The sequence below is a fragment of the Bremia lactucae genome, linkage group LG10 (genome assembly GCF_004359215.1).
Source record: "Bremia lactucae strain SF5 linkage group LG10, whole genome shotgun sequence".
Taxonomy (NCBI): domain Eukaryota; phylum Oomycota; class Peronosporomycetes; order Peronosporales; family Peronosporaceae; genus Bremia; species Bremia lactucae.
The window spans coordinates 4832715-4854840 of NC_090619.1; the positions used below are offsets into that span (position 1 = coordinate 4832715).

The 22126-nt window shown below is 46.2% G+C and overlaps 2 protein-coding genes across 2 annotated transcripts; both read left to right on the top strand.

The window, feature by feature from the left end:
- Positions 1-255: 255 nt before the first annotated feature.
- On the top strand, positions 256-2148 carry CCR75_004386 (uncharacterized protein; the record flags this gene model as incomplete). Its single annotated transcript, XM_067962472.1, has 5 exons — positions 256-866; positions 921-1049; positions 1109-1224; positions 1298-1382; positions 1443-2148. 5 exons carry the CDS (start codon positions 256-258, stop codon positions 2008-2010), a joined length of 1509 nt encoding a protein of 502 aa, XP_067818986.1. The 3' UTR covers positions 2011-2148.
- Positions 2149-2188: 40 nt separating this feature from the next.
- On the top strand, positions 2189-3406 carry CCR75_004385 (uncharacterized protein; the record flags this gene model as incomplete). Its single annotated transcript, XM_067962471.1, has 4 exons — positions 2189-2665; positions 2730-2813; positions 2878-2971; positions 3033-3406. 4 exons carry the CDS (start codon positions 2189-2191, stop codon positions 3299-3301), a joined length of 924 nt encoding a protein of 307 aa, XP_067818709.1. The 3' UTR covers positions 3302-3406.
- Positions 3407-22126: the final 18720 nt, after the last annotated feature.

Genomic DNA, 22126 nt, shown 5'->3' on the forward strand with positions numbered 1-22126 from the left:
GTAATATTTATATTTACAATTTAAATATACAACTCGTCCTTACAAAATTTTGGTGCATGACGGCACGAAATTAGTAGAAGTTTCAGGCATGTATACATAGTACATGACGCGACGTAAGTCGCTCTCGACTTATACATTTGCTTTCTCTTTTGTAGAGCTTGCTCTCAACTGTTTTTTTAATTAAAGCATGATATAAATTCTAAAAGGGAAAATCGGATTTTACGACACTTTTGAGCCACGAACGACTCGAAACCCATGACCACTGAAGCGAGCAAGACGCGCGCAGAGGCGCTGCTTCTTCAAACCATTGAGAGCAATGGTTCCATAGCGGACACTTATGAATTTGCTCTTTCCAACAGTTTGTCGCATGATCTTGTCGTTGGTGTCATGAAGTCGCTTTTAGTTGATGCTTTTGTCGCCGAGACGGAGCACTCGACATCCTTCTACGTCCTCAAAGACGAGGCAAAAAGTTTTCTAGCACATGGATCGCCTGAAATTCAAGTGTATGGAGCCATACCTTCTGAAGGTATTGATCAGAAAGCTTTGGAGCTTGCAGTAGGGGTTACTACGCTAAAAGTCGGACAGGGTGTGTGTATGAAGAACAAGTGGATTCGTCTGGACAAAGCCGATGGACGATTCTATCGCTGCATCGACCAAATAGAAGACGAAGTGACTAAGACGCTTCAGCGCTTAGAACAAGCGAGTGGAGTGCTCTCGGCAGTCTCGAAGGACGAAGCAAATACACTCAAGCGCCGTAAACTCGTCGAAATGCGTACGCGCAAATCGTATGCACTTAGCAAAGGCGTAAATTTTGCAGTACAACGTACAAAGCAGGCGGCAGGATTAACGAAAGAGATGCTTGAGGGGTGAGTGGAACGACCGTGAAATGAAGCAAGTGGCTACTGACGTGATTATGACAGTAATGCATGGACAAACGAGTCGTTCAAGCCTTATAACTTCAAGGCTTTGGGTTTAAACGTCGGTGGAGGCCATTTGCATCCGTTGATGAAGGTGCGGGCCGAGTTCCGACGAGTCTTGATGGACATGGGGTACGAGGACGAATGTAACCCTGTGTTTAAACTGCGTAACGTCATACGCATAATGATAGGTTTCAAGAAATGCCTACGAATCGCTACGTCGAGAGCAGTTTTTGGAATTTTGACTCGCTTTTTCAACCTCAGTCGCATCCAGCTCGAGATGCGCATGACACATTCTTTCTTTCCCGTACGTGGCTAGTTATTACTGCAAACAACAAACCATAGATTCTTCGTGTCTTATCGAGTGTTTCTATGGATAGACCCCAAGTACTGTTTGAGAGTCCCCGAAGATTATTACAAGCGTGTTCACGACATGCATGAAAACGGTGGTTTTGGCTCAATTGGGTACGATCTGTCGGGTTTGGCGACTATTTGTCATTAATGTTAATGTTAAATTCGTGTTAGACACGGTCGAGGTGCTTTTAAACGCGAGACGTCCATGACCAATATCTTACGCACGCACACGACTGCGATTTCGGCGCAGATGCTGTACAAGCTTGCGAATCAACCTGGCGGGTTTACCCCACAAAAGTATTTCTCGATTGATCGTGTGTTTCGGAACGAAAGCATGGACGCGACTCATTTGGCTGAGTTTCATCAGGTCGAAGGTGTCGTGGCTGACTACGACTTGTCACTTGGTGACCTCATTGGTATTATCAAGGCGTTTTTTATGAAGATTGGAATCACGCAAATGCGCTTCAAGCCAGCGTACAATCCTTATACGGAACCTAGTATGGAGATCTTTGCTTTCCACCCGGATTTAAAGAAATGGACCGAGATTGGAAATTCTGGGGTCTTTCGACCCGAGATGCTCCTTCCGATGGGGCTGCCCGAGAATGTACGGGTGATTGCCTGGGGCTTGTCGCTTGAGCGTCCAACAATGATCAAGTACCGTCTAAACAATATTCGAGACCTCTTTGGCCACAAGATTGATCTCGAGCAGACGCGATCGGCCAAACTTTACCGCAATTAGACCAGACAGAGAAGAGTAACCCCTTTTTACACGAACATTGGTATTAGCAATGGCATTCTTTTGAATCTGTGCCTATCCTGTCTCGGAACCTTGGGGTCCCATCAGTAATTCCAAATAAATCAATTTGATTGGGTAATATTCTCAAGTGTTTAATAACAATCCAACACCAAAACTTGTAATGGGAGATCGGGGCCTCGGAATGGACTTTATGCTAGCCGGCTTGGCCACAAGCGGTGCTTGTGTCGTCTCCAATCCAATGGAAGTCATCAAGACACGCATGCAGCTACAAGGTGAGCTCGCACACAATGTGACGAGTGGATCGGTGCCAGTCGTGCGGTACCGCAACTTTGCTCATGCGTTCTATACCATCTGTCGCACCGAAGGCCTCCGTGGCATCCAACGTGGCCTTTTGCCAGGTATTTCGTACCAAATCTTTATGAATGGCCCTCGCCTTGGGTTATTTGCGCCGTTGCAGAAGGTTGTTGGGGCAACCGATCCTACATCCGTGTGGTTCCCAGTGCGCAACGTTTGCGCTGCGGCTACCTCCGGAATGATTGGGGCATGTATCGGTAGCCCTTTTTATCTCGTTAAAGCTCGGATTCAAGCAGCTAGCACGGCGGGGAAGATCAATGCACAGTATGCTTACGATGGAATGGTGCGTTACGAAGTCAGACCATGGCGTTTTGCTAAATTAAATCGATCCTTTGCAATTGCTGTAGATTGACGGATTTCGGCAAATTTTAAATACAGACGGGGTTGCGGGGCTATACCGTGGTGCAACTGCGGCAGTTCCACGTGTGGCAGTATGTTTACGTTTCTGTTCTTGTAGATGATTGGGTTATTGAGTAGGGTAACTTTGTGGAGCAGATTGGGTCTGGTACACAATTAGCGACGTATACACAGGCAAAGACAGTCGTACTTGCCGCAGGCTTTGAAGATGGAATCCAAGTTCATTTAGGTGGTAAGTGTTTAGGTAAAGTGTTAGGGTTGTTTAAAAACTGAGTTGGATGTGTTGGAAATAGCAAGTACTTTGACAGGACTTGTCGTGACTACGGCAATGAATCCGATGGATGTCGTGTCGACGCGCATGTACAGCCAGAAGGTAGTTAATGGCAAGGGTAAATTATACTCAGGCTTGTTGGATTGCATTGAGAAAACGATGAAAAGTGAAGGAATTCGGGGGTTTTACAAGGGCTGGTCGGCCCATTATATGCGGTTAGGTCCACATACTATATTTACGTTTCTCTTTTGGGAGAAAGCCAAGACGCTTGCGGCCGAGTTTGGATACTAGAGCTTTTAGGGCTTGTTTGCTTCAATCATTCAGTGATAGATGCAACGTTTCGTACAGCTATAGAGATTAATTAAAATGGATGTATGGTAATTTTGACAGTATCTATCTCGAGTTATTCCCCTCTAACAGGCTTATGTGATTAATGTTACACACCCATTCACTTCATAAGAAGTAATTTGACCTGACACTAGAGTGAGGATCACATAGTGACCCACCCTTCGGTATGTGATGCACATAAGTGCATTTACATTAAAAAGGATGACGTCTAGCGTCATCCGCGGGCTGAGGTATTCGGAACAATACGCTCGCCACGTGGGGACGCACATCCACAGAGATGGCATCTATACATTGGTTAAAACGTCTTTTGTTAGATTCTATCAATATAAATAAGTCTTTAAATTATTTTTAAGATAACAAGTGCGCACGTGAAAACGGGTAATAGCTTCCGTGGCGACAGGTACAAGTTCGTTGTATGAGTTAGCTTTAGGCGCCAACCAGCTACCTCACTGTACGTGAGAGAAAACGGTCAAATTGCTTCCTCACTGTGGTTGAAGGTATGTGCTTTAAGTGCGATTCAGCTTAAGAAGCGCCCGTCAACACTTGGTAGCAGTTGCAGTCCCCCCACGTACCCGCATCTCTGAGCGTGTCAGTGAGGATGAGCCTAAATATTTATTGCGCTCATTTCCCCCTCTCCCACCTCTCCGAACATCATCGGGACATGGCTGAACGCTTAGCAGAACTTTATGAGAAAGATCTGGTCAAGCTCTTGGGCAATTCTCCTGAACAACATTTTGCTCAATTGGAGCAGTTCGAGGCGGCTGTCCTCGAACAGCGAATGACCGCGTCCGAGGCACATAGCCATGCTGCGACAGAGTCCGTCCTTAAAGTTCAGGATAAGTTAAGGCGTGAGCAGGCTTCGGACGAGGCTCTCAACAGGGCGTCCGGCCGTATCAGCCGAGTCCCGTTTGGGCGGATCCACCCAAGTTTGATGGAACTGCAGCGCACACGACTTTCCACTGGCTAATAGCCAGTTAAAATCGTGTGCGCTGGCGCAGCTCATCAAGGACGACACCCGGATGGTAATCGTACGCCGTGTCGCATTTGTTTGGTAAGGACTCTGAGTAGGCTTACTCGGCACTTATGATGGACGGTAGGGCGTTCCCTTCATGGGCAATCTTCACGACAAAGATTTGCGCCATGTACCAGCCGCCGAACAACGAAGTGTTTCTTCAAACACGATTCTTTGGAGCGCGACAAGCGAAGCGACCCCTGCAAGAATATGTGCAGGAGATCGCTCGCCGTCGGCATCCATTACTGTGGGTCCGATACCGAAACACATTCAGGTGGCCACGCTCGTAAAAGCACTGCGGCACGGCCCATCGCGACAGGCGTTTTTAGAAAGGTGCCGCCGACGATGGAAGATGCAATCCAAATTGCCTTAGTTGAGTAGCAATCCTTTAATAGTACATCGGCGACAGCTTGGTATTAGCCGTCGGCCGAAAGGCTGGATGCCACTCCTATAAGCTGGCCAATTCAGACGTAATTGCTATAATTGGGGTAAGCGCGGCCATTTAATGGATCGCTGCTATACCAGAGTCCCTGCTGGTGCTATGCCGCCCAGCAAGAGGACTCATTTCCCGAAGAGTAATGGCAAGAACCATCGTGCAAGATGCATCTGTTCTGCATTGATAACTGAGGGTTTGGAAATTGCAGGAGCGCAGTAGGACAGGATGCCCTACTGACGCGGACTCTGAAGCTACACTTAAGTTCAGAGTTCTCGGAACAATCGATAGTATATTACATGAGGTTCCGAAAGTTCGGACCTCAACACTGCTGATCATAATTCTCGAGCATGATGATTTGATCATGTGATGACCATTCTCATGGATTCGGATGCAACACAACATTTTGTGAAACCCGCGGCCCTAAAAACAGAGACTGGCGTTGTATGAAACGCTTTGCCATGATGACAAGTATTCATGCGTATAATGGTGATGCATAGAGTTGAGGGACTGTGACAGTAGATAGCAAGCTGACAGGAAGTCAAGCGTCGCAAGAACCGGCACAGAGCTTAGGGCTTAGTGCGGTTGGAAGTTCTCCAGGTCGAAGATCGTAATGACCTGGAAAAAGGACGTCAAAGGCACGTCAAAACGAGAGAATTTTGGGTCGGCCCCGGCCAAAGGGAACGGGCCTTATAACGAGCTGCTCGACGCCGTCACAGACAAAATGGCCGAGGCATTATCAGCCGAGATGCCCCAGCACGTCTTGTGATCTGTCGAGGAGATAGCAAACCTCCCGGAGTGTCGTGGAATCGGCCTGTCTGAACTTTAGGAAAGAAAGATCCACGATGTACCAATTCCAGAAGAGAACTTGGTGGACTGTTGCTCGTCTTAGAATCATACATAAAGAAACATTTCGCTGTTCAAGGCTAAATGTGTAATGAGACAGCCCTTTTCCTAAATTCTGTGGAAACACCGTGATGCGTTCCAGAAGGTATCGAGCCGCCTACCATGCGATAGGGGGATCAAGCACAAAATTGATTGGGAACCTGGCACCAAGTCTTGTGTGACCCGGTAATGGCCGTTGCCAAGGAATAAGTCGATTATATCGAAGAGGTTTATCGGCAAGCAAGCCAAGGCGGGACATGTGCATGAGAGCAAGTCGCCTCTTTCCAGCCCGACCTTCTGTGTGCGTAAAGCCACAAGTGGATGGCGCGTGGTTCACGCTGATAATAAGCTGAATACGGTCACCATGCCAGTGCAAATGCCAATCCCGCGGGAAGATGTCTTGTCAGACTTCATGGTTAGTCAACTATCTTTTCCGCGTTGTATTTGAAAGATGGCCACTGTCAGGTACTTCTGAGAGAGTCCGATGTAGCGAAAGCGGCAGTAAGCACCCCAAGCGGTATGCTGTGGGAGTGGCTTGTGATAGCCCAAGAGTTGAAAACACTTACCGGCGACATTTAACCGAGTAGTGGCTCACGTGGTGCGTCAACACTGTGCCTACGCGCTTGATTGCGTTGACAATGTATTCGTGCATAGTAGGGTCGAGAACGGGCTGAGCGAAATAGAGCCGCGTAAGCGTCATTTAGACGCTGTCTTGAAGATTCCGGATTACATCAATCGTACGTCAAATTACAAATGTATCATAGTCGTCCCCGAGATTCCTGTGCTGGGCTGTATCGTAGGTACAGCAGATCCAGACAAGGTAAAGTCTGTAAAGGAATGGCCAATCCCACGACACGTTAAGAATCTGCGGCAATTCCTAGTACTCGCTAATTACTTGTATAAGTATAGCAAGAATTATGTAGAACGTACTAAGCGCTTGTCTGACCTCCTTAAAATGATGCAGAATGGGTCTGGTCAAAGGAACGAGTAGATGCGCTCACATCAGTGTCCCGTGTAGTGAATACACGTGGGCCAGGAACAAGAGAGCTGTCTCCTCGCCTGAGATCTGGTGCTACAAGGTTCCAAATGCACCAATTTGCTCAGTCTGTCTACAAACACGACGAGCCCTGTCCGACCCTAGTGGTCAGGCGGCATTCCAAAAATGAAGTCCAGACTGACCGACTTCCAACAATTCATTGAAATCGTAAACGTCTTCAAAGGCGCACTGCTGGACGGTACAGGCTTTATGCGCTGACACTATTTGTAGGAGTGAATATAGGTGGAACCACCACCTGTGACACTCACTCGATGATGCATCATGGAGCCTGTGAAGTAAATTCAGCTTAAGATCTGTGTCATGAGAAGCATAGATTCACAAGGTATCACAAGGTGACAAATGATGCCATAACAGGCCATCGCTGTAGCTAAACCAAATAAGCTTAGCCTTCAGGTGTGACGGAACGGAGACCTTTTGTCCACCATGATCCAGCAGCAGGCGACAATGTTCGTCTTGACTGTAGCTCCCTTATTTCGGAGGACAGCTAGCTCGTCACGTAAAAGACATTCACGGCTGCAACGTTGATGACTCACCTTGTGCCTTAGTACGAGAGACACTTTCTGGTGTCTTGCCTCAAAATATGGTCTGCGCGATAACGCGTCAGCCAATACATTCAACTTACCCGGCTTGTACTCAACTTGAAGTTAAATTCAGAGAAACCATCTTGCCATTTTAGGCGATATGTGCAGCGAGTTCATGGCGGTCCGCAGTAATGCTTACTATGTATAAACCACAAATGGTTCGGTCCACTAGAAGCTCAACCAGAGCACATTTTATTAAAAGTAGCTTCTTGTCATGCACATCAATTCCGCGGCTTTCTAAGCCGGGACTGATGAGCGATGATACAGCCAACGCCGTCGTCACCCTTCTGTATGAGCGCGCTGCCAATTGCAGAATTGCTTGCATCGCAGACAATGCAAAAGAGCTTACCTGAGAAGAAATGCACAGTTTAAATACTTGCACTCGTGACCCTGCCGGTTAAGCAGTTGTCACGACACCTAGTGCGGAGTCACGGCAAGAAATGCCTGTGTTTCTGGATGATAACGATGTTTCGTTATTAGCAATTATGTCCTATGATCGACCTCTCGGCGGTGTCATAGGCGAGGCTGATGCTAAAGCGTGAGCGAGGCTCAACACTTTGTGGATGAGCGCTTGGCCATCACACGAATAGTCCGTGACGCGATGGCAAGCGCACAGAACAAGCAAAAACGATATGGGACCAACATGTTCGCAAATACGATGAACGCTTTAATGTGAAAGAAAAGAACTATCAAGTACTGCTACCTACCTATAGATGCAGTTTCTGTACTACTTGGAGGTACTACGAAATTACTGCTGCGTTTCATCGGGCCGTTAACGGTGGTCGAGGAAGTTGGAGACCTAAATTATAGCCTCACCCTCAGGCTGATAGAAGACGCACATCGTCTTTTACGTGGGTCGTCTTCGACGTTTGTTTGGTCAGACGAGATCACATATCCTCATCTGCCAAGGGAGACTGATGGTGACGCCGACCGTGGGTCGAGCGTCGGTCAGGTGGGGGTGACGAGGAAGGTGAACGACTTCCCGCCGACAAATTTCCCCACCATAATATGGACTTGGAGAGCGAGGAATATTGCGCGCGTAACGCGGATATCTCAGCATTTGATCACCAAAGGTCCAGCCGAAGTATCAGCCTCTCGAAACCCTTTCGAGACCCTGGCGATCCTTCGAACGAACATCGTGGGGGTCCGAAATTAGTCGAAACGCAACCTTTGGGATTCCCGATCCGTTGTTCAGCAGCGCGAAGCTCGTGCGACGGAACGGACGCAGGGGGCTGCCGCGAGTAGTTGGGCGAAATCGCCACTCCTATCGAGCGCCGCCTGCATTAGTGGATGCTGCTGGGTACCAACGCTTCCTTGTTGATTAGTCGCTTTCCCACCACTCCGTGAGCATAAACGTCAGATCCTCGTCCGGTCGAGAGGATACCCGAATAGTTTTGACTCTTGGGAACCGACCGACGCCCTGCGCGTCGATGTGCCGGGACTGGTGTCTGACCATAAGAAGCAGCACCAGTTGGAGCCGCTCCGCAAATATAAAAAGAACTTGTAGGACCAGCGTGATGAGAAAAAGTAGGGGATGCAGTAACGTTCATGATATTTCTCACATGCAAGCGAGCGAAGTTGATTCGCTGCGACCGTTGCTTCGCCACATTGCTATGTGGCTGAATACGGCGCAGAAATTCTGCTTCGTATTGGTCGGCTGATTCATTATAATCAAGTGATTTCCCATGAGCCTTCCATGAATTAAAGACGCCTATAGTAGCGCGCTCTTGAATCGACGCACTATTTTTATCCGAACGAGGCCACTCAGATGGAGTTGCATCGGTGGTATGACACCAGTCACATAGCCGCGTTCAAAACGGCTAATTTGTGACACCGTTTCACGTGCCGTCGGTACACGTTTAAGCTCAGACTCTTCTGCGTCAGACTCGCCGGTGTGGATAATGGTCTGAACGATAGCTGTCACGGTTCTACGTAACTAAGCAGCTGCACCTTTATGGGCAGTGCTCTCATGAATGGTCGCTGTGCTAGCTAGCACAGACGGCAGGACAGTTGCCTTCGTAACGTTAGGCGTCTCTATGTTGGGAGCAATGGGTGAATCTAGATGGTCATCATAACGCTATCACTCTATCCATTAGCTCGCTGTACTCATTACTACTATATAGCGATGGCAGCGGTGTGAATATAATGTAGTCAACAATGAGCGACGAATCAACATCCTCACTGTGCAAGTGGGATGGATCATTAGGTCCGGTTAGCAGCCGCAGCTGCCGTAGCAGCTGTCGGCTCGGCGACGGCTCGCGGCGCGTGCGCTTTGTGCTAGGTTGTTTGGGTGTCCTTGGAAACGACTTAGGTTTGCCCTTTAAAGATGACATGTCAAGCGCTGTGCGATGTCATACCAGCAGGTGCACACACTGGTCGCTAAAGAAGTGGTTGCGTGGACTAAAGCGGCGCGACGTATGCAGCTTGCTGCCCCTTTTTCCTCCGGTTGACGATTTTACGTGGAAGTAATTTGTTCTTAAAGGGGGGGGGGGCGGTAACGGGTTAAAGTGCCGAATGTTAAACACCCGTCATGTCCACTTGACAGGAAATTCAAGAATTTCATGTGAAGTAATTTGACCTGCCACAAGAGTGAGGATCACAAAGCGACCCGGTGCATTCGTATTAAGGGATGACGTTAGCGTTATCCGCGAGCTGAGGTATTCAGAAGAATACGCTTGACGCGTAGGGGCATCTATACATTAGTTGACATTTTATATTTAATTACATTACATATATATAGTCTCAAAACTACTTCCTAAATAACAGGTGCACACGTGAAGACGGGTAATTGCTTCCGTGGCGACACTTGTTCTAAGGTACCACCTCGTTGTGTAAGGTCGCTTTAGGCGCCCACCAACTACCTCACTGTATGTGAGAGAAAATGGTCAAACCGCTTCCTCGCTGTGCCTGAAGGTGTGTGCTTGTTGCGCGAGGCGGCTTTGGAAGCGCCCGCCTACATCTATCGTATCGGTTGCATGGTAATTTTGACAGTATTATCTAGGGAGATTATAGTTTATTCTCTTTGTTATTTTCCAGTCACTACCTACAACTCAGACAGAATTTGTCTCGCTCCATGTGATTAGTAATGCTGATACAGTTCTCTATTAACACGTGCACGTCTCTCTTGTTCGCTAGAATATTTAGCGCAAAGTCTCGTCAGTTCTTTTCACGAGTATTGCTTCGGTTTTGTCGCATTCAGCTCACTTGAAACTTTACACTTAGCCGCCTTCTCTTAAGACGAATCGAAAAGAAATAACTGCTAAATTCGCGGTGTAGTGAAATGCCTCATACCATTCTAGCAACTTTTTGATAATTGAACTTCAAATCGAGAAGACTTTTTGAGCTATTAACACCAGCCTATCGCAGTCCAGTTTTCTTCCTAAAGACTGAATGTATCCGTGATTAATTCACATTTATTCTTTCATTCTTACATGTATTTTTAGCATATTGCTTCAACAAATCTAGGAATTTGATGTTGCGCACAAGTACTAGTTAGCCAGAATTTCTTAAAGAAGAAATATTCGTGACTAATCTGGAGCAGCACCATTTGCTTCTCTAGAAGCTCAGATGCTTGCAGATGATCCGGTGCGCTTTGAAAACAGCAACGCTTGGAAATTTTTCCACAAATTGTAAAAGAGCAATGCTTCGTCATTTGTCAGCTTGTAGCTTTAAATGTAAACAAAGTGGTGCGCTTAAAAAATCTTTATTAGCAAGCTTAGAACAGGATACATCCACACGATCTTGTCGCGCTTTCTTGTTCTTTCGCAATGATGAATATTACGCGGCCAGCTCAATCGTGTTCTCCTCATACATTGCTTTAAAGCTTACAGAATGGCTTAATGTACTGAGTGCACAAGTTATATATAAAACAATAAGATTGCGATCTTAGAGTAAATTTGACCCCATTCACTTTCGCAACAAACTTTATGCCTGAGCTCTTTTTTACTTTTAAAGCCATCAGTTGATACAGGAGTTTTAAAATAGTGCATAGAAATTAAATCAAAGCGCAATTGACTCACGTGCGCTAATAGAAAAGTTTCGGAGAAAGCATCTTCCATACGGTACTCTTCTCTTTTGCCTTAAATCGGCGGCAACGGTAGAAAAAAACTTGCCGCAGCACGCTTTGAAGGGTCTCCGAAGAAAACTCTATCGAATGAGGAGGCTCAATTCTTCTGCTCATTCTGCTATGTCGTCTTCTCTCCCTCAAGAAAAAGCCGGTCTGGATGCAACTAATGATTTACTTGACGCTATCCGTCCTCGCTGCTTTTACACTTGGTTACACAGCTGCTAAGGTAATGTCGGATGCGCTCCAAAGGTGCCATATGGTAAAACGAATGTTGTTTCGAGAAGGCTGCTAGGGGGCTTGAAGCAGCTATGGAACGTTTCTTTAATACTCGAGGACAATAAAATGTTGATTCTGATGGAAACATATCGAAGGATGTAACCACCGAAATCTCGACAGAACTTGTAGCGGAGCTACCTCGCACCTTGAGTTAAACGAAGACTTATAGATTTAGAGAACTACTTAGTTGTATAGAACTAATAGGTTCAATAACTCCGTGAGTTGTAAAAGCTTAAAAAACTTAATAAATACTAGTTCAAGGGATTCGCGGGTTCGTAGAACCAAGTGGCAACTCGTGCCCGAGAGTATATACCTTAGAAGGTCTCTTTTGCGCAAGCTTTAGAAAGACACTAGACGCTGCAAGGGGAACTGAACTTTATTCAATTATTTAAATCTCAAACCTTACTCGATCTAAATTAAACAGGTTTTGACCACCAGGTTTATATCTGGGGGCTGCCACATATGTTACCCGTAATAAATGGGATTTTAGTGATTAATTATTTTAGATAGAACAAAGGGTATTTTACCCATAAAGAAGTGTACCGCAACAACGATTCACCAGCCAATATATGCCATATTACACACTCTCCCATCATACCACAGGCACCGAGTGGCAACGTTCGCTTCATTCTCCATTGAGGTTGGAATATAAGAAGCTAACCGTTCAGTTGTGCATTCCTTTGTCTGATGACAACAAAGCGTGAGTCCGATTCTTAGCACCTTCCTCGACGATGCGAAGATGAAGAGCAGGCTATCCTTAGAGAGGAACAAGCTCGTCGTCAAGCTGAAAACGTTGCGGAAGCAAAAGCTCAGAGTTAATACCAATTCAATGTGGAAGAGCGTCTTCAACAGGTTTTGGGTCGCAGCTTGACCATCTAGATCTCTGGACCCAAGGCGAGGACCCTTGGAGGAGCTCGCTGCTCGCGACGCTCTTCCGGAGCCATACCTTACGCCAAAGATAATGACGCGACGTTAGTATTTGACGCGTTTGCGTAATAAGGCCCCTAGGGTTTGGGTGACCTCCGTGAGAGAAATCACGATCGCCTTGGCCCCATACTAATCAATAAGAAAAAACGATGCTTCGTTTGAGAACTTCTTAGCAGATAGAAAGCCTTAAGTACCAACGGTAAATTCCAAGGCTTTGGAATAGGAAAAAAGTAAGACTGTATATGATTTGTCATGTTCTTTATAACGATCTTCTATCTACTGCCTTTGATATGTTAGTGACCAATTATACAATGCGCCTCCTTGCGCGACGCTTAATTTTGTCTTGTAACGATTGGAGGGGCTATATTCAACGTAAATCAACTAATCAATAGAACAAATGTCTTGTTGCGTCAATATTACCCAATTTGGTAATATTGGAGCTATTAAGTCAAATTTAATGAAAGATGATATTTTTGTACGTCTTTATTTATTTCATTTCATAGGAAATAATATTAAATGTTTTCATTTATAAGAAATAATATTTATGTAACGAACACCCTGTTACATCATCTACCCTGAAGCAACAATAACTTAAGTGAGATGTACAGTGACAGCGAGTACTATTATGTTACTCTCTGCAACTAAGCACTTGTTAGTTTTATTTAATTCCAACTTTTATTGCACATAATTTCGAAACCCGTGCGCGTAGTCTGTGAAGTCGCATAGCTGGCAGCTGCACGGACCAGTGCAGCTGAGTGATGCAAACGTTTCAGTAGACGCATGAGCGTCTATTGTGGGATATGCATCACCTCCTACTTCAATTGGGGGTGACTGGTAAAAGCTCCCATTGCAGGTGTCGGTGACAAGTAACCTGCTACTCACATAGCTGGTGACTGGCACACGTTAACGTCATCGCCCGACTCAGTTGATACAGTGAAGACCTCCGGTCCCCCGAGGCTACGACCGTTAAACCTACGGGTTCTAACATGACAACCAAAGATGTGATGAAGAGGTTGTTTGACTCGTAAGATCTCTTTGTGGGGAGTCATCTTGTGATGACTCCTTTGACGATAATAACTCTGGCGATCTCAGAATGCATCACAGAAATGAAGTGATCGTAAAGGTCACCTCGATAAGCATACTACTGGTAGTGCTAGTACGCATAACCAGGAACGGAGTGATTCGATGGACCACTCCGAGAGTAACGTTAGCGTTAACGTCAACATGTGCTAACGGGAGAGGGACCGCATTGTTTTGCGGTACACTCTAGAGAAGAAGCTTTGTTTCCCTCTTAGGGCAACCTAATTCGTTAGTTTGGCATAACCAACGATCGATATCATATTCCGTTATTCGACTAATCCAGGCCTTACAAGTCTGGTGAGGACTAAACGGAATTCTGTATCAATGCCTTTTTCCGGCATCGGTGGTTTTCTTGTAAGCGGGCAAAGGATGACACTCCTTTGTTCCAAGCTTAGGAAGTATTTGTATATAATGTAAAAGCATAGGCCGCGAGGCCTGGCTTGACAAACTGGATGCTTTCCGTGAACGGTAGAAAACGGACTGTAGTCGGTGCATGCAACAAGTTGCAACGTTTGCCTAAAGGCAGAGATTGATTGCCTCTCGTGGGGGGACTCATGCCCATGCTATTTTAAGAGTGCAGGTCATGCCCCCCTCAAAGATCCTCATTGGAGGACGCTCATCTTTTGTGAAATGCGAGAAGCGATAGAGAACCTTCAATCCATTTACGAGGTTGAAACCGCTTATCCTTTGATGAATTCTCTGTTGAGGAGGATGGGTCTCGTCGGACCGTCGAAAGAAACCCATAATGTTCATCATCAGTTGGGAACGAGGTTGCCAGCTATCATGCGAGGGTGGATACTCTCGCCATCGAACGAGAGAACTCGTTCAAATCCCCTTCACCCAATGATGGTTCAAGAAGCGCCCAACTAGGAAACGCTTCTCACCACTCGAATCCGTCAACGAATGTAGAGGGAAAGAAAAAAATGGGGTCGCCTCAATCATCGAACCCGAGTCAACATCGTGACTGGGAGGGCATTGATCGCATATTATTTGGTCGTCACGATTAAGCGACGACGGTCGACGGTGATTTTCGCAAGCAGATTAAAGACTGTGCGCAACCGGATTAAATCGACACGGTCTAAGGCATCCATTAAAGCCTGATGTCGTCGAGCCGAAGACTGATGGTCCCAATACAAAGCATGATAGAGTGTGGTGAGACGTTCATTCCTTCATTCAAGGATGAGATCTTTTTACGAGCTGCCACGAGCTCATTTTAAGGGACAGATGAGTCCGTTCCTTCGCAAGTTCATCAACCGCAACTACTTGTTATATGTAACAAGTACGCAAATGTGCTTGACTTTGCCACTACCCAGGTCACGCAAGAACCGTTCGGTTCTAGCGTTTGCAATTGGGTTTCCCGAAATAAACTTTGAAGGCGCTATCAGATCAAGTGTAGAAGCGGCTACTCTTGATCCGTTGTTTACTGAGACATTTATTGTCTCAGTTTCCTTTTTGGAACTAATCTTTAAAGGTACCTCGGAACCTTTGACAACAGATTTCCAGGGACATTTTCCTACAGATTCTTGGGAGCTTATCCTTTCAGGTTTTATTTGGGGAGTAACCTCCCCAAATGTTTCTAACTGTGGTCGCGCTTCAACAGCGAAATCCTCTACGATCGACTATCGAGCCGGTCTAGGACTTTTGCACTGTCTCTGATACATAGGCGTTTTTAACTTTCTTGGATGTTGCTTTTGTAGCGATCATCCTTGTTTCGTACCACTTAAAGCATTCGAGTGGACGCTGCAGTACTTTTGCCGTCGGTATCTTGCTCCACAGTGTGGTGGGTTGTCACGCTGAGGTCTTGTGCAGTCTTGCGAACGACCGAACCACAAGTGAGGCCATCGCACCCACTCGTAGGACATCCACACGCTTTAAACGCTCCAAGACGTTCACCAGATGGCCATCTCATGAACGAGAGGCGGGCATCGTCACAGCTTGTTGCTGCCAGCTTATGCATGGCTTGTACTTTATGAGCCATGGTAATTCGAGGATGACATCAATTTGTCACTCAAATCCAGTACGATGTAATCTTCATCGTACTGTTTAGCCTTAAACGTGTGTTGGATACGTAACAAATGCGTTTTTTTGCTAGGCGCACTGTCATTCTCGCTAGAGGGATATCGCGCTCAACAAATTTGAGTCTGCGATCATCTAGCGAGTGGCGTCGATCGACGACCCACAATCGACTAGGGACTTTCTTAACAATTTATTTTCCACTTTACTTTTCAAGGTGATGAGGTTAACCTCACCACCAGCAATTACAGACAATGATTGAGCAATTACAGACAATGATTGTGTAAGGTTCAACTTTCGTCGAAAGACCTGCAAATTCTTTTGCCCTTTCTCTATCAGTAGGGCGCTCCGCATCTACTCACCTGACCGTTTTTTTAAGGTCTACCTCGCTGTTACGAATTCGCAACAGCGTCGATTCACGTTCTCCGCCGCTCCTAGCGACGATCATTTCGCTCAATGTTTCGACGCCCTGGGCGTGGGGCACTAAACTTATAGGCGTAGTGGCCCGTCTTCTGATAACGATTGCGAAAATGCGAAGGCCCAGAGGATCTGGGCCTTCGTTTTCTTGTCGTCTCAGAGGACGATAAGCTTCTCAGTGGACGAAAGCTTGTTTCGGACTGAAGTCGTCCTGATCCGCTACATAGATCGCTTGGTCTAGCGTCTTGGATTCAGGCCGGAACAGGTGAGTCTCGACAGGACTGTCTGTAAGACATATAATGAACACAGTTGCTTGTGTTTGTTTATCAATTAGATGAATACCGGGTTTCGTATATGATGTACATAAGCGTGAAGATCACGTTTGCCTTGCTTCAAAACCAGGAGCTCGGCTCGAGCCCTGAACTCGGCACGTGGCGGCTCAAATGTTTGCCTAAGCCGGGTCTTAAAAACCTCGTACGACCTAAGCAACAATTGGTCGTAAAGCTTGAGCCCTAAGGTCCAAGTTTTGGCACGTCCGGCAACGTTGTATATGCCATATTTCACTCTCGTCGCATCATTATTGATGCGGCGAGCTTTAATGGCGTCGTTTTATACAAAGAAATATGTTAAAAGGGAGTCGCCTTCGACTGACTATAACTAACAAAATTTTATCTTTAAGCTTTCGGGTCGACGTAGAAGCGTCGGCCTGCTATTAGCATCGAGATGCTGCTGTCTCAACAGTTCTAAGTAGCAAGAGCTCTGCTGGTGAAGCAATACTACTTTTTCTTGGGCCCGTCTAGATGAAACCGGCTATAGCCGCATGTTGCTCGTCTCTTTGTAGAGCAAAAAAAGGCGCTACGGCTGACTCGCTTACGACCGTTCGATCGCTCTCCGTTGTAGGTGACTGGTCCAAGTCAACGGTATCTCAGTGGCTACTATAAAGGCCACCGGATCGCCCGGGGCCGAGTCCGTTAAACCTTTGGGCTTTAACGTGACAATTAGAGAGGTAATGTTGAGGTTGCTCGACTCGTCGGATCTCTTTGGTGCGGAGTCATCTAGTGATGACTCAGTGGCGATGATCACTTGGGAACGTTAGTATGCGTCACCGGGAACAAAGTGGTAGTGAAGGGAAGAGGGCTGCTGGTGGTGCTAGTTTGCATCACTAGGTTTGGAGTGATTTTAGGGATCGCTCCAAGGGCCAAGTTAACGTTAACGTTAACATACCAGGAGAGGGACCGCAATACGTTGCGGTTTGCTCCTAAAATGGCCTTGGTTGCCCTCAAAGGGTAACCTTATCTGACTCATGCCCATGCTGTTTTAAGGATTTAGGTCATACCCCTGAGGAAGCATATCCCCTCAAAGATCCCCATTAAAGAACACATCTCTTACGAGATTTGTCAAGGCATTGAGAACCTCCAATCCTTTTACGAGCGTGAGAAGCGCTCGTTCTCCAATGGACCTTCTGTCGAGGAAGATGATTCTCGTCGTACTGCAGGACGAGACCCGAAACGTCCAACATCAGTTGGGGCAAGGCTCCCAACTATCATGCGAGTGTGGATACCCTCGCCCCCTTTATCTCACGTGATTCGAAAAGTTTTCAGAAAGAAAAAGCTTCCCACCACTCGAATCCGTCAATGGTTGTGGAGAAGAAGGTAAAAAAGAATCGGGTTCGCCTCGTTTGACTAACCCGAATCAACATCGTAAATTGGATGTCACCCTTCGCTATTTAAGGGTGAACATTTATCACGAGTATTCTCGTCATCCCGAGTATGCGGCGAAGGGTGGTAATGTTTCTCGCGACCAGCTGAGAAATTGTGCGCAGGTTGCGACTGATCAACTGACGAAGGAAAGGACACATCAGACCCTTCAAATTGACAGCTCATCAGAAGATCTGTTCTTTGAAGGGAAAAGTGGATCGTCTGGTTCATGAGAATCAGACTCTGTTCCGAGACCATAAGGCTTTGGTTCGGAATAATCAGGCTTTGGCGGATACCCTAGACCGTTCCGATGTAATCCAGAATCAGAAGAAGCCTCGTACTGATGGTACGGGCGGAGACGCCCAACATTAAACGTAGGTTTAAATCATTAACATTAAATAAAGTATGTTTGCTCTTCCATTTTTGCTAGAGTTCTGTTTCTGTCGGTCCACGTACGAAACGGATCACTGCTTTTCTAGCTGGCAGGAATTCTCCTGCTGACTCGTTTTTTTTTCTTCAGTGCGACCGGTACGCACTGCGGAGCTGTCTTTCTTCTCATTAATGAGAGCATTATTGTTGTTAATATTATTGTTTTCGATGCTGAGTGTTTCAGCATCGCTCTCAGTAATACCAATATCGCTACTACTGAGTTGTCCATTTCAATGTTGATTAAATTAACATTGATATCCTTCACATTTACCTTAGAGTCGATGCGCGATGAGCAAGAACTTAATTAGGCAGAGGTTGTAACGGAGCACGGAATGACGCACTGGGCTTCACCCGTTGACAAACTTCGCAAGCCGGTATGTAGTTGCGGACGAACTCATACTGGCGTGGCCAGTAGAAGTCGCGAGTTATCGTGAGATTGATCATCCTACGTCCACGATGACCACTAATTGTACATCGTGGCACTTGTGTGTCGCCAGCAACGGCTGTGTAATACAGTAACTCATTGCGTGCTGTGTATCGATTTGTTGAGGATCAATGCGGTTTCGACTACTTTTAAGGTTGTTGGCTCAGCCCTCTAAGGCCTTATCTTCTTGATAAGCTCTTTCACCGTCGTCGAGTAATGTTGACGACGAAACACTTATGATTGCAAAGTGGCTTTATGCTCACTGTTCACTTCCGCAGCCGGCTCAAAATCGGATCGGCGCGGAAGGGCATTAGCGAAGACGTTAAGTCGTCCTATTTTATACTCCACGGAGAAGTTATACTCCGCGAAGAAAGACAGCCATCTCGCCATTCTTTGCGATAGTTGCGGACTGTTTAAGGCCGTGCATAAAGATGCATGGTCCATTTTTACAATAAAAGGTCTATCTCCCAAGAGACAGATCGTAAACTTAGCCAGTGCGTTTTTCATGGCGATGAGTTCCTTGTCATGCACTGGATAGTTGCGTTCAGCTGGTTGAAGCTGACGCCAACGACGCGCTCTGCGTCGTGACCCACGACCACTTATCCTTTTTTTCAACAAAGAAGAAAGATGTACTGTCATTTCGGCGTAGTTGCGTGAGTATGTCCAGGTACACCGCTGAGCCGATTTTTTTTTGAATCCCTTTCAATTGAATGGCACAGGCCAATCGGTAATCGCCTCGATCATTTCCGGATCTGAGCGTACACCGTATTTACCCAAGAAGTGGCATTTTGCTTGCAGTGAATATACTTCTTGAGACTTGCATACAACTTGTGCTTACGCATTAGTGTAAGAACCTTGTGAACGTGGGTACGATATTCTTCAACGTCCGACTTTCCATTCATGGCTCTGCTACGTCATCAAAATAACTCGGTGCGAAATTCCGCACCGATCTCAACAGATTGATTACACATCTGTTGAATGTCGAAGGGGGATTACTTAGTCCCTATGGCATGACTAGCCACTCCATAGCATTCTGCTTGGGGTCCTTACTGCTGTGAACGGGATAGCTTGTTCACGCATAAGGATCTGATAGAATCAATCCATCAGATCCATTGATAAGAAGATAGTACCCTTTGACATACCATCAAATATTTCGTCTTTTCGTGGTACCGACGTTTGAGCCGATACCGTTGCAGCATTCAATTATTTGTATGCATGCACAATCCACCATCCTCCTGTTGCTTTACGCACACAGAAGGCCGGAGAGCTATGTGGGGGAGTTGTTTTCTTCACATGGCCCGCTGCTAAGCGTTCGGCAAATAATTTTTCGATCGCTAGTTCTTGTTCACGAGGCAATGGTCATTGCTTCATGACTTAGTATTTCGAACCTGGAATTAGGTCGATTTCGTATCGAGTGCCTTTATCGTAAGGCAACTTGCAAGGTACTGATTCAGATATGACATCTTTAAATTCAATTAAACCCTGATATAAAGGGTTTGTCTTCAAAGACTCCCAGGGTTTGGGACGTAAGACGTTCAATCTGAGTCTTCTCATTGAGGACACGTTCGTCCATCGATGAGATGCTGATAACCGTTCGTTTTCAGAATATATATTGCCGACCACGTAGTTGTCATCTGTGACAAGTACGCAGATCTGCTTGACTTTGCCACTACGCAGATCACGCAAGAACCATTTTGATTCAAGCGTTGACAATTAAGTTATTTCCAAAGTTAATCTCGGAGGCGCTATTAGATCAAGTAGATAAGCGCCTGCACTTGATCAATTATTTACTGAGACATTAAATGTCTCAGTTTCCTCTTTGGAACTTTTTTCCAAAGGTACCCGGGAACCTTTCACCACAGGTTTCCAGTGACTTATTCCCACAGATTATTGTGGACTTATTCTCTCAAGTTTTGGGTATCCTCCCCAATTGCATCTAGCTGTGGTTGCGCTACTACTGCGAGATCATCTACAATCGACTCTCCAGTCGATCTAGGACTTTCGCACTGTCTCTTGTAGACGTGCATTATAAACTTTCTTAGATGTTGCTTTTCAAGCAAGCATCCTTGTTTCGTATCACTCCAATTATTCGAGTGGCCGAATTTTGAACGCAGCCTGTGCTTGAGCATAGCCGTCGGGATCTCACCCCACAATGTGTTGAGTATTCACCTTGATGCTTGTGCAGTCATGCATACGACCGACTCACAAGTGAGGCCATCGCACACACTCGTAGGACATCCAGACGCTTGTGGTCGCTGCAAGACATTCATCAATTGGCAATTGATAAACAAGAGACGAATATTGTAACGGCTTGATAGTGCCAATTTATTCATGACTCGTATTTTCTGAGCCATGCTAATCCAAGGATGACATCAAATTTGTCATTTAAATCTAGTACGATGAAATCATCATCGTACTGCTTACCCTTGAACGTGTATTGGATACCAACTACATGTTTCTTTACCGTTACAGATGCGCCTGTTACTAGGGGCACTGTTTATCCTCGTTAAAGGGATATCGCGCTTAATCAATTTGAGTCTGCGATCTTCTAGCGATTGGCGTCTACTCGATTAGGGACTTATGTGGCAACTTATTTGACACTTTTATTTGCAGGGTCAAAAGGTTAACCTCATCCCCGGGGGCAGTTACACACAATGTTGGTGTGTGAGGAGCAACTTTCGTCAAAAAGCCTGCATATTGTTTTGACGTTGCTGGATCAGTAGGGCGCTCCGCACCTACTGACCCTGACCATTTTGACGATCGGCCTCGCCGTTGAGATTTCACAACAGCGTCGGATCCACGTCCTCCACTAATCCTAGCGGGAGGTCGAACTTTTCGCTTAGTGCTTCTAGGCACTGGCTGTAGGACACTACACTCATATGCGTAGTGGCCCATTTTTGACAACGATTGCATTTTGTAATCATTCGTAACTTGAAAAATGAGGTTTCGAGGTTTCTCGCCCTCTACATAGGAGAGATCCATAAGTTCTGGACCTCAGTTTTTTTGTCGTCTCGGTGGACGATATGCACCCGACTGGACGAAAGCCCGTTTCAGGCCGAAGTCCTCCTGCTCCGCTATAAAGATCGCTTGGTCGAGCTACTCCAATTCTAGCCGGAACAGGTGTGTCTTAACAGGTCCGTCTGCAAAACCTTCAATAAACACAGCTACCGGTGTTTGTTCATCAATTAGGTGACTAACGATACAACTGACCAATTATCGAGTATATTAACATAAGCGTGAATGTCACTTGCCTTGCTTCAATCCAGGAGCTTAGCTCGAGCCCTGAATCCGACACGTGGTAGCTCTACTGTTTATCTGAGCCGGGTAATAAAGACCTAATACGATCCAAAGACTGAAGCTTGAGCCCAAGGCCCAAAATTTGGCACGTCCGGTTAATTTGCAAATGCCAGATTTTACTTTCGTTGCATCCCCACCGATACGACGAGTTTCTATGGCGTCGTCTAGTTCGAC